At 38.6% G+C, this 12,653-nt stretch overlaps 1 protein-coding gene across 3 annotated transcripts in view; it reads left to right on the forward strand.

Annotated features, from left to right (window-relative positions):
* Positions 1-12,653, forward strand: part of RNASEH2B (ribonuclease H2 subunit B) — a 43,920-nt gene that overhangs the window by 14,943 nt on the left and 16,324 nt on the right. For 2 of the 3 annotated variants that reach the window (XM_050333439.1, XM_050333437.1), the window contains exons 3-7: positions 613-720; positions 2,813-2,889; positions 4,606-4,726; positions 11,156-11,220; positions 12,430-12,535. In XM_050333439.1, coding sequence (XP_050189396.1) covers positions 613-720; positions 2,813-2,889; positions 4,606-4,726; positions 11,156-11,220; positions 12,430-12,535 — 477 coding nt within the window. The remainder of the gene's footprint in view (positions 1-612; positions 721-2,812; positions 2,890-4,605; positions 4,727-11,155; positions 11,221-12,429; positions 12,536-12,653) is intronic. The other variant, XM_050333438.1, reaches the window with a different exon arrangement.

Consider the following 12,653-nt stretch of genomic DNA (forward strand, 5'->3'; position numbering starts at 1 on the left):
TTGAAGTGTATTTGTCACCTTTTCATTGTAACCCGAAACTAATGTGAAACGGCAGATCTGTCCTATGGGGTGACCTAAAACAAAACTTACCTTTTCCTTTCCAGGCTATCAAGATTCTGATAGGTACTTCAAAGCAACCTCTTCTAGCTTCCTTGTTCACTTGATATGTCTACCCATACTGAGTCATCACAATTCATTTTGATGTACGAAACCCCCTACTTTTGTTCCTCTAACCCAGAGTTTGATATTTTGAAGACAAACATGATGGAAGGAGAGGGACTTTTCTTGTTTTCTACCTTCCCCCTTCAGTACAGAAAAAAGTGATTTCTTGAGTGATTTTGATTTGGGTTTGGATCAAAGGCTTTGTGTTGTAAGATGAACTATTCACACATCTTATTTATTGATTCAAATTCAGTTTCGTTTATAGAGCTGGTAAATGAACATCTGTATATAATAGTATTTTTTGTCTGAGCTTTCTTTGTAGAGAATTTATGTAGAATGTGTGTATGTTTGTGTGTCTCTATGTATATAAGGCACATTCTTCAGACATATTGGGTATTCTTTTGATTTTTATGAAAGCTTACAAACACAAACCAGATTTCTTTTCAACAGGGGAAGCAACCCTTTACTTATTCAATAGTGGTGCTCAGCAGCTGTTTGAAGTAAAAGCTTTTCATGAGGAATGTCGTTCCTGGTTTATAGGTCAGACTGTTCAACAAGGTGAGTTGCATAATGTATCCTTCCCCCAACTTTAACTGATGTTTGTACATAGACCTTCCCTCTCTCTTCTAGTAAATTTACAGGTGTTTTTCCAAGTTGTTTGAGAAATTCTGCATCATATCCCCACCTTCTGATAGACTCATTTGCCATATGGGTTTAACCAGGGCTGGGATCTTTGTCCAAGCGTTGGAATGTATGGTCTTGCTTTCTATTAATTACCTCTGTAGTCTCCTCTGTGGGGGCTCGGGTCTCAGGATAGGCCTGCTTTCTGAGGTTGCCATTTCAGTGTTTTGTCTGAAGTGAGCTTGTCTATACCATCCTGAACATTCTCTGATCCTACATGCCTCTCTGATAATGAGGAGGAACCTTACATAACAACTTCTTACAACTTTCACAATCATTTTTCAGTAAGGATGTCATTGTAGTAGTGTTCCTCTGCCAACATGTCCGCAGACCAGTAAGTATTAATTCAGGAGATTAAGGTATATTTATTTTGTTCCTTTTCATTAGAAAAAAGATCTTTTATAGTAATAAATAAAAGCAACCACACCAGACATATGCCTTCTTTAATGGTAATATCCCAAAGTGTGTGCTAACTTTTAAACATCCTCTGCAGGCACATAAAGCAATGCAAGTAGTATGTCTGTGAGCTTTTCCTTGCTCCATCTTGGAGGTGAGCCAGCAGACCGGGTCTGCTCCCTGCTCCCAATTAGGTCCACATTGTATTCTCCCTCTCCCTTTTCTAAACTTTATTTTGGCCCTTGGGAAAGAGTTGCTTCAAGGAATCATGGCCTCAGTTTTCTTTTAAAGATAAGAGGGGAAAAATTGTTCCTGAATGTTAGAGCTGCTGCATCTCTGAAACAGTCAGGACAGGGGATCAGACCCAGCCAACACAGGTTAAGGAGGGGCAGGTCCTGCCTGACCAATCTGAATCTGTAACATGAAAAAGCTGTGTGTTTGCAGTTAAAGCAAATCATCTTGTTATCTACAGAGAAGGGTAGATCTTTGTACACTTCTAGTGAGTTTGAATGTTTTAGAACAAACAAAAATAGCTCTTTCTGGAGGTTCAGTGGAGAACATTTAAATGGAAGCTTTGAGAAAGTGGCTAATGGGTTTTTTTCCCTTCCAGTTTTATTATCAAAGCTTTCATGTTTGTAAGTAGTCCTAATGCTTCCTTTGCCTCACACAGCGCATCATGTTAGTACTGTAGATGTTGGGTTGGAGATCAGCTTTGTCCAAACCCCATTCTTCCCACCCCATCTTTCGTTATTTTTAGGGCCATCATAATAGGATTTCCTTTTCTTTAATTATCTTAATCGTGTGATTTAAAACAAAAAAAATGACATTTATTTACTTTTGGTTTGCTAATTAATGTCAAATTGTCATCAATTATTGAGTCTCATTAGTGAATTTCCTTGATGTTCCATTGTTTCCAGTGATCTGCAATTACACAAAAAGCCTGACTAAGCCACTGTCCTCCAATGAACTCCAGATGGGCAGAGGTGTCTGTTTCAGAGGGAGACCGAGTTCCTCCTTTGTGTGTAACTTTGAATGAAACGTACTGAGCCGTATATTCTGTTCTCTTTATTTTGTTCCATTAGGAGACTGCATGCAGATTCTTCCCTTACAGATAAGAGGCAACTCTAACTTTACTAGCTCTTGAAATTCTTTATTGTCCTGCCTGTCTCTTCTGCCAGCACAGTGATATCTTGCCCAGTGTTTGAGGTGGAGTATACTGAATCTGTCTGGTATCCCAAACCAAGTTTCTGTTACCCCCAAATCTGCCAACAGAGGGCAGTTTCAATTTTGCTGTTTTTAATACAGTGCAGAAAAAGGCAAAACTCAGAGTACATGAAGCCAGAAGACCTGAAGTGGAGCTTGCGCTTTGGTTTGTCAGGGTTGAGAATTGATCTCTCTCTGTATTCTTAATATAAAATTACAAATTGAATTTTCCTGGGAATCTAATTGAAATATTGAGATACTTACTGAAAAAGAATTGTCTTCACACTCATAGAAAACATCCCAAAACCTGAAAATGTCAATATATTATACCCCTTGGTACTAAACTTACTTTTACTTGTCTGTCACCTAGATGGGCGCCTGCTGTTTGTTACACCAATGGATCCCTTATTTTTGATACTTTACTACCTCATAAAGGCAGACAAGGAGGTAAGCCTGCTTTATTTTTTTGACTGGAATTCTCAAGAGAAAACATAATTTCTGACTTAATTTCTGCAGAAGTTATGTTAATTTTATGAAGAGTGGCTTCCATAATAATGGAAATTTAATTTGCATTTAAAGCAGAGTTATATTAATAACTAGAAGTATTTTTTTGCATCAAGTTTTTTGGTCAGTAAATTTAGTTCCAATAGTCAGCTTGCAAATCTTGACAAGCTCTAATCAGCTCCTTTTTTAAGAGAAGGAGAACTCTCTATTGTCCTTTGTGAGAGCCTGTCCCAGCACTATTGAATTTCAAATGATGAGATGTCATCAGAATAAAACAAACTAGCGTCCTTTCTGAGGCATCAGTAGATTGGTCATTCTGGGAAAGAAGGTAAAAAGAAAGAAGGATTTTGATGCTATGGAGGAGGAAGGAAGACTGTTTCTCTTTGAAGTTTGAACTTGGAAGGAAACATTGCCTTTTTAGAAGCAGTATGTGTAGAGATGCTGTATCATAGAACAGCAGTGGGATGATCAAGTATCCAGAAGTTGGGCAATTAATAAATGGCTTCATTGATTTATCATGGGTGTGGCAAAACCTCACTTAAGTTTCTGAAATACATCAAAAGGCATAGGCAAAGTTACTGATTTATTTCTTATAAACTGCCTGTGGAAAAAGGGGCACAAAATAAAATGGAAATGTTGTTCCTTCTTTTTTTGTTATCTACAGGAATGAGTTTATTGCAGCTTTATTTTTCTGTCTCATAACCTTCTTTTTGTCACTGTTATTGTGCCTTTTCCTTTTTAAGGAGAAAAAACCTCTTAAATACTTTCTGGTTTTGCTTTCTGTGTGTTTGTTTGGGATTTTTTTTTCTCCGTTTTATTGTGATTTGACAATAGTTGGTTACTTTTCTTAAGCCTCTGACCGTCTAGCAAAAGAATTAATTAATAATGAAAGCAATATACCCAAGTGGGTTTTTTTTCATGCTGAGCAGTATAATGACTTCAGCCTTGGCTCCTGAGACCATGCACTCTCTAAGGATGAGACGCACACAGAGTCTTTGTACTGATGCGCTAAAGGATCTTTCCAAAGGGGAGGCTGCCAGTTGTGCCAAACCAGGCTGAATGATTATACATTGTTTGGCAATGGTTAAATTTGTTTGATGGTTCTGTCATGTGTGGGGCTATTCAAGTTGTGCCAAAATCGCTTTATATCCCTACTCTGGCCAAACTGGAATTGACTTTGCAGAGGTGAAAGGTTAATACTGTGTTCCAGAAGCTGCCCTGCTCCTTCGAGATTTATCTTTATGGAAGAAAAAGCAAAATTTCGATGGAAGTTATGACACTGGGTTTAATCCAACAGGTTTTGGTCTAAAACACTATTGGCACACACTGACTACTGTGTCTTATGTCATCTTCCAAAAAATCCCACTGTACTTCGCATTAGTTTCTCCCCATATTGTTTTAAATTTGGTCTTTTAAATGCAGTATTTAAAGAGTTCAGCATTTTGCAGGTATTTACTGGTTTGAAATAAATATTTATAGCTCTCTTTGTAATCAGTTTCTGAATGTATCATGTGTTACAGTTCAAAATACGATCTTCTTTAAATCCTTTATTTTAAAACTATGGCCATTGCATGCATATGTATTTCTATATATGTGTAGCTTGTATATGTGTCTTAACATTATAATAATGCTTTTGTAATCCCTTTGATGTATTTTCAGCAGCAGGGAAAGTTCCAGCCACTTGATCAAGTTGTGCTAGACCCAGAATACCCTAGCTGCCCATTGCTGCTGAAGTGTGAGAATGTTAAGCAGTACATACAGCACGTAACAGAAGAAAAAGGTGAAAAAAGGGGCAGGTGGGAGGGGCAAAGAAAAAGACTGGTTTTGTTAGAGTTATTTAATGACAAGATAGATTTAAAAACTGTTTTTCGCTTTACCAAATACCCAAGGAGCTGGATGAAACTTTACTTGAAAAACAGAAACCAGGACTTAGAAGTTGTCATTGCAGTATTGTGAATAGTAACGTGTGGATCTCAGATTAATTGCTGCAACTGTAAAATACTTCTGCAGTCTTGTTGCTAGGCATCATAAAAATGATAAACTGATCAGACATTATTGTATATGTTGTGAACTTTCTTTGACTTTGGATGAGAACTTTGCATCTCTCTAAATTCTTTATTTAGTGTAGGATGGTCCGACACAGAAGAAGTTATCCATTGTCCATTTAACTTTTTTTTACCCTCTTTTGCTAAGGATTGAAACAATAAGTAGGAAAAAGGTGGAGAAGAGCAAATATGCTGAGGAGAAGGGAAAACACAGCTTTTCTAACTTTGCGTATTTTAGTGTTGTGGGTTTGATCTCAAAGACTTAGTTGTTTTAAAATAGAAAAGTTGATTGGGATGCATGAGTATATGAGAGAGAAAACCTAAATGGAAAAAAGTTAGCAAAGTATCGATTCTGTATGTAGTTTCCTCAACTATATGCTCAGAATTCCCTTTGGCCTGGGGTCTTTTATTTTATTTGAGGACAATATGTGCTTTCTAGGGAAGGGGAAGGAGCATTATGTAATTTTTGCAGGTTTGCAGACCTGCAAAAGGTGCAAGACCTCAGTTTTTATATTTAGTCCTTTAAAGAGCACTTTGCTTATGCTTGCTAACTTCCTGATAGGAAATGGAGATTTACCTACATTCAGATGGAGATCTACAGGAGAAGGTGCAGGAATCTGCCACCAAGTGCAAAACAGCTAAGCTGTCTGACCCTTCTGCATGTAGAGCTCCTCTAAGGAGTTGAGATGCACAGATTAAAGGCTAGAAACGTTAGAACTTTGCTTTCATGAAGCAAACTGACCCTTGTTATTGATAATATACAGGAAGAAGTATTTAGGTGATCTACAGGTGATTGGGAAGTGGCTATGGAAAGGTGATGGAAGAATAAAAAGCCTGCTAAGTAAAAGACCAGACCTCTTCCTAGCTGTCCAGAACATTAAAGTGTGAGGGGAGTGGGGAAACTTGAGTTTTCCTGAAAACTTTAGGTGCACAAGTTTAAGTATTTCCAGTATCATATGGTGCATATGAAGCAGTGTAGGACAGTTGCATTTGAACTTTAAGGCAGGATATGTTTCCATTGAAAATGATCACTTTAACAACAGAGCAGAAAATCTGGGCAGCAAGGCTGTTGTTACACTCTTGCTAGTACTGCGTTGGTTGGAATTATGTACTTCTATAGGCACATAATTACAGAATAATATTAGATTTCTGAAAGAACCTTCAGAAAACATTTAGTTATGTTTGGTATCATTGGGACCAAAGAATCTTTTTCATTGTGATTTCTGACAAGCATCTTGAAGACAGGTTCATCTGAACTGCAAAACCCCTTTTGCCTTCCCATGAAGTGAGAAGTACTTGTAGTAAAAAGTATTTTTAATCTTTAAAGCAGTTGCTGTGCTCTACAACTTGTCTAACAGTGGCTAAATAGCTAGGGATGAGAGAAGAACTATTAAACTTCTGTGCACAGAATTACAGAATCATCAAGGTTGGAAGAGACCTTCAAAATCATTGAGTCCAAGTGCCAACACAGCACTATCCTTGTTACCCCTAAGCCATATCCCCAAGTGCCACGTCCAGACACCTCTTCAGAGATGGTGACTCCACTGTTGCCCTGGGCAACTTCTTCCAACACCTAACCACTCTTTCGGTGAAGAACATTTTTCGTAATATCTAATCTGAAACTCCCCTGGTGCAACTTAAGGCCATTTCCTCTTGTCTTTCACTTGAGACATGGCAAAAGAGACCAACCCCCACCTCACTACAACCTCCTCTTAGGTAGTTGTAGAGATCCCCATTGAGCCTCCTTTTCTCCAGACTAAACAACACCAGTTCCCTCAGCCGCTTCTCTTAAGACTTGTGCTCCAGACCCTTCACCAGCTCCATTGCCTTTCTCTGGACATGCTCCAGCACCTCAATGTCCTTTTTGAAGTGAAAGGCCCAAAACTGAGCACAGGATTCGAGATGTAGCCTCACCAGTGCCACGTACAGAGAGACAATCGCTGCCCTGGTCCTACTGGCCACACAATTTCTGATGCAGGCCAGGATTGCATTGGCCTTCTTGGCCACCTGGGCACACTGCCGGCTCATATCCAGCCAGCTGTCAACCAGCACCCCAGTCCCTTTCTGCTGAGCAGATCTCAAGCCACTCTTCCCCCAGCCTGTAGCTCTGCATGGGATTGTCCTGACCCAAGTGCAGGACCCAGCACTTTATCTTACTGAAACTCATGGAGTTGTCCTCAACCCATCCATCAATCCATCCTGTCCAGATCCCACTACAGAGTTTTCCTACCCTCAAGCAGATCAACACTCCTGCCCAACTTGGTGTCTTCGGTGAACTGACTGAGAGTGCACTCAATCCCCTTATCCAGGTTATTAGTAAAGATATTAAACAGAACTGGTGCCCGTTTAGAGCCCCAGGGAATCCCACTAGTGAGTGGATGTGTCACCATTCTTTACCACTCTCTGGGCCTGGCCATCCAGACAGGTTTTTACCCAGCAAAGAGTCCAAGCCATGGGCTGCCAGCTACTCCAGGAGAATGCTGTGGGAGACAGTGTCAAATGTTTTACTAAAGTCCAGGTAGACAACATCCACAGACTTTTTCTCATCCACCAAGTGGGTCACTTTGTCATAGAAGGAGGTCAGGTTGGTCTCCCACATGAGAAAGTGAAAAATGGTGCCGGATCTTCTTGGCTGTCAAACCTAAGCCTGTATAAAAACACCGGACAACGTTTGGATTATTTTTCTAAAGGGGCACTTACTCCAAACAACAGCACAGCCTTTGGGCAGTATTTATGTTCCCTTCTTGGAGGCAAAATAAAAATGAAACAAAACAAGTATTTGCTGTAGACAATATCTTGTATCTTTATCTGTGACTTTTGTATCTATTCTGATACTGTATTTGCAGATGTTATCCATCAGAGCATCCTCTGATAAACTGTGTTTTGTTAGACAGTAGTGGAGATGCTTTACTGCTTGGGTTTTTTCATTTTCAGTAATGTATTCTGTACACTTAAACGTTTGTGTTGTTTTGCCAGCAAATGATATTAACTGTTAAAGAAGTTATGTTCACCTCTTGGGCTTTGTTTTGAAATGTGAGGTAAAAACTGTACGCACATAAAAGCTGTAGGCACATGCACACATCAGCTTTATGTGATGTTTTTGGATGTTCCTCTGCATGGACCTGCATGTCCATGCTTTTTTAATTGTTCAGGTTTGGGTTGGGTTCAAAGTAACAGTGACGTTTGTTCTTAGGATTTTTCTTTGTTTAGAACACCAGGAGTACTGTTAGGCAACAAACCCATTGGCACTTGCTTGCCTGTCATGCACAGATCACCCTTCTGTTTAATCCACTTCTACGTGTTTCATATTCTCATGTCTTTTATTGCCTGTAAAAAATACCAATATTATGGCTTAAGGTACTCTTTTCTAGCTCTTAAGACTTGTCCACTTTGTAACCATTCTTGTTTAAGGAGTTAGGACAAGATGTATTTGTTGTGTTGAGGCTTCTGCAGCTCTGTTCCGCTTGACAGAACCTAACAACATAATTATTTCACTCTTAATTTTGATCATAAGACATTTAACATCTGTCTAACAAATTCTTAACCCAGAACACTCACAGTTTACACTTACTGAATTAGCAGAAAATCCACCTTCCCTGGCCTCGGTGTTGAAGGGCACTGAAAATTCATTTAGCTAAATTAAATTCTGGGTTACCTGCTTTAGTAGTTGGGGAAAGGGTGTGTTGCAGCTCACTAAATCTAGGTGAGGCAGTTTGTTTGCACTGGATGGAAAGTACAATAGAGAAGGTTTAAGAAAGGGTTATGAATTCCAGTTCTAGAGTGTTACTCTTTGTTTCATTTTGCAAGGCAAAAGCTGCACTGTAATCTTGTCTGATGTGATTAACATGAAGAGCCAAGAAAACTTACCTGATTAGAATAACTAAATGATATTGCCAAGCTTGTATTCCCAGAAGGTAGGAAAAAAGGGGCCATATGAGTTTCAGAGTTATGGAAAACACTGAGAAAATGGATGTTAAAATGTGCTTTAGGCAGTTTGCTCAACAATACATCAGGGAAACTTCCAAGTCTACATAGCGATTACCCGATCGCTGAACATATTATTTAATTGTAGAACCACTTATATTCCATCTGTATTTCTCAGACCTAATCTTTCCAGATGTCTCAGACCAGTTTTATAGGCACCAGACACATTAGGGAACAAAAGGCTTTCCAATATATACTCATATTATCAAACAGAGTCGCTAACTCTCACCAATATCAAATGTGCATCACATGTTAAATCCACGTTCCAATATTGAATCCTTTTGTCAGCAGTTTGTGACTTTCATAACTCACTTAATTCTTCAGAGGTCTCAAATATTGTCAGTTTTTAGAGTTTAATAGTCAAAACTGTCAGGCACACAAAATATTTTCAAACAAAGTGATCTCTAAAGGGTTCAGTGTAATTATTTTTCACATGTTTTAATGAAAATGGCTTCACAGTTCTGCATTTCCTTTCCCTAACTGAGTCACTCTGAATCATGCTGTTGTGGGGGAGTTTGCCTGGGAATCCAGACTAGAATTACTTTTCAGCATGGGTTGGGGGATGGTGCCCGGAGGATGTCCCTTCCTCGAACTTTGATATGAGAGGAATCCACGAATCATAGTCGCTGTGCTTGAACCCAAACCACGTTAGTCCTTTGAGAAGCAAAGGCTGGATACTGGTTCAGGTATCCAGAGCGTTTCTCCATTTTCTGCTTCTTGTCCTTCAGAGCCATTTAAAAGCTTCTAAGTCCTAAAGGCTGCAGCCAGCGATGTCACAGCTAATTACTTTACCTGCAACTTATCATGAAGCAAAGTGTATATTAGTGGGTTTTTTCAGTTTTGGTCTGAAGAATTTTTGGATTTTGCTATTCTGCAATTGTTGAGACAGATTTAAGCTTTGTCTTGTAAACGGCTTTCCTCAACCTCTCCATACCCCCTACCATGCGTACAGAAAGAGCACACAATAGTTCACTATTTGTATGCAATTTGAAAGAGCCAAGATAAACCCCAAAGAAGGAAATACTGAAGGAATCATAAATAATATGTTGTTGTTTGCAAGGGGAGAATGAAATTCATGAACGGAGTGTTGGAATATGACACTGTATCAGTAAATGGCATGAAACAGGTGTAGGTATTTATGGGAATGGTATACAGTAGATCAAAACTTACTGAAATAGCTGTTAAGGAAAAAGACTGAAATACAGTGGGCTCCACAATCTCCTTTGTAATCTTATTAGGCATCTCATTCCATTTCCCAAATGTAGCTTTCTGTGAATTAATACTGATTTTTCTATGCTGAAATTTTCATGAGCCTTTGTAATTTTCTCTCTGTTTTGCCTCAGAATTGTGAACTCACATGTCTCCAGATAACTGATCACATGTGAATAGCAAGTGTTCATTATACCCTAGTTATCACAGGGGAAGCACTTTCTGAAAGTCTTATATCACTGAGTTAATTTGTGTTGCTCCATAAATCATGAGTGAATCACATACTGTCTCCCACAAGGAGTGTGTTTCACTATTTTGAATCCTGTATTTTCTTTTGACGTTATATTGAATTATGTAAAAGGGGGTATAGAAGTAAAACTCCTGTTTCAGTAACTCTGTGACATGAGAGGGCAGAACTGAAAGCAAAAGTGTTTATTGAAGGGGTGAATGGTTTGTCTTCAGTAATAAGCTCACTGTCCCAACCTCTTACTAGGTGCTGGAATTCGATAACTAAAGATTTAAGATAATATGTTTTGGTTTTGGTTTGGTTTGTGTTTTGGTTTTTTTAATAAAACGCAGTCGGAAACCAACATTTTGTGTTGTGAACTATGTAGTTAAAATGACCAAGCTGGTGACATAGGGCAGTGAAGGTTTGGCAAACTACAAGGGCTTGAGGAGAGTCTCAGTGAATTCAGGCAGCCCAAGATTACACATAAATAAATAAAATATGCGTTTTTCTGGATTAGGTCCTAATTAAAAAAATTTCAAATTGTTCAGACTGATATATATCAGCTTATTCTGTTTATTTTTCTGTGTTTCCAGTATTTTTAAAACTTACTACCCTGATATTAAACATGTCCAAGACGCAAATTAACTTTCATGCTGTATCTACAACTTAGGAGATTTTAAATGTATTGAAAATGCAATCCAAACCAGACATGACTTTCTTCCCCTTACTTGTTTTTTCTCAGAGATTGGCAGTCAGAAATTCCATAAATACAGCCAAGAGAAGACACTGAAGTGGTTAAAGAAAAAGGTATTGTGTTTCTCTTCTGCTTTATGTTTAAAATCCACATGCTTATTTATTAGCTTGTTCATTTCTGCATTTGAGCTATGTGGTGTGCCTCAGTTCAAGGTACGTGTCCTGTCCAAGAAGGACAGACATTGCAGTAAAATTGTCACACTTGGGAATGTAATCGTGTGTTAGAGGTATTACAAGCTTGTTACATTTCTCTTTTTGACGGGGCTGGCCATGAAAGGGATTCATGGAGTGTGGGGAGACAGAAGAAGCTGTCAGCTGTTGCTGTAGGCTTTGCATAAGGTTAGGGGCTTCATCCTTTGCTTCATCCCCTACGTAGATGGGCTGGAGAAGAGCTTTGAATGTTACAGCTTTTGAATTCTACCACGCTTTGCAGCTGGACTGAAATGCTTTGGTTTTGTGCTACAAGTGTGTTTCCCGAAGTTTTGGCAGAGTTGTTCGGAACAATCCTTGTTTGGTTGTTGTTATCCTGATCCAATCATGCTGTTAAAGAGATGTCAAAATAAAATAGTGTTCAAGCTAAGCTTTATGGGGTCTGTGTTTTGGTATAAAGAAGGTGAATTTCATTTTATTCACACACACGTGCCCCTAATATGATGCCACTTTGTAGGAAAAGATGGTATGCATCACGTGATATAGGGAAACCTTGTCATTTAAATTAGTCAATACAAGTACAAAATCTGGTCTATTTTCTGCAGTGATAAGGCATGAGGATACCTATTTTTCAATGATTACATATACAATGATTACATTTCAACAGGTACCCATTTGTGTTGTTGAAAATACCTTCTACTGACAGTTATCTCTCTGTTGTATCCAATATAGTAGTGCCCTGTAAAGTCCTTAATCTTTAATTTCCACCAGGACTGCTTCTGCAATCCATCTGAGCTGAGGCATTCTCTGTTCTCTGAGCAGGTGTATTTCTCACCTGTATAATCATGGCTGTTGTATCTGAGTAGCTCAGTTCATCTTAGGGTGCTACAAAACTGGTGCTGTGTTGCCAAGGCAACATGTTCAAAGACATGCTATTTTCTTTGGGCTTTTTTGAACTCATATGCTAGTCGTTACAAATGTATATTAAATTTCACCACAGTCCATAACTTGAGTGTTTTATGTGCTTGAAACAAAATTACAAGAGCTTTGTCACTGCATTAACATGTGCATAACAATTCTGATACAGACATTTCTTTCTTTGGTTTTCTATAGGTTAATCAAACAGTGAAAGCACTTAAAAGCAACAATATATCAGTAGGTGAAAGGGTACTTGCAAGTACATTTATCAGCAATAAACAGATCACAGATACTAAAGAAGGTAAGAAAACTAAATCTAAAACTAACTTGTAATGAATTCCATTTTTGTGAAGTTGCATAAGTGGAGATACAACACATGATTAGAAACTAAAATATATTGAAATTGGCCTTTGCAGTAC

The sequence above is a fragment of the Myiozetetes cayanensis genome, unplaced genomic scaffold (assembly GCF_022539395.1).
Source record: "Myiozetetes cayanensis isolate MyiCay16 unplaced genomic scaffold, myiCay2020 scf5-8, whole genome shotgun sequence".
In the NCBI taxonomy this organism is placed as follows: domain Eukaryota; kingdom Metazoa; phylum Chordata; class Aves; order Passeriformes; family Tyrannidae; genus Myiozetetes; species Myiozetetes cayanensis.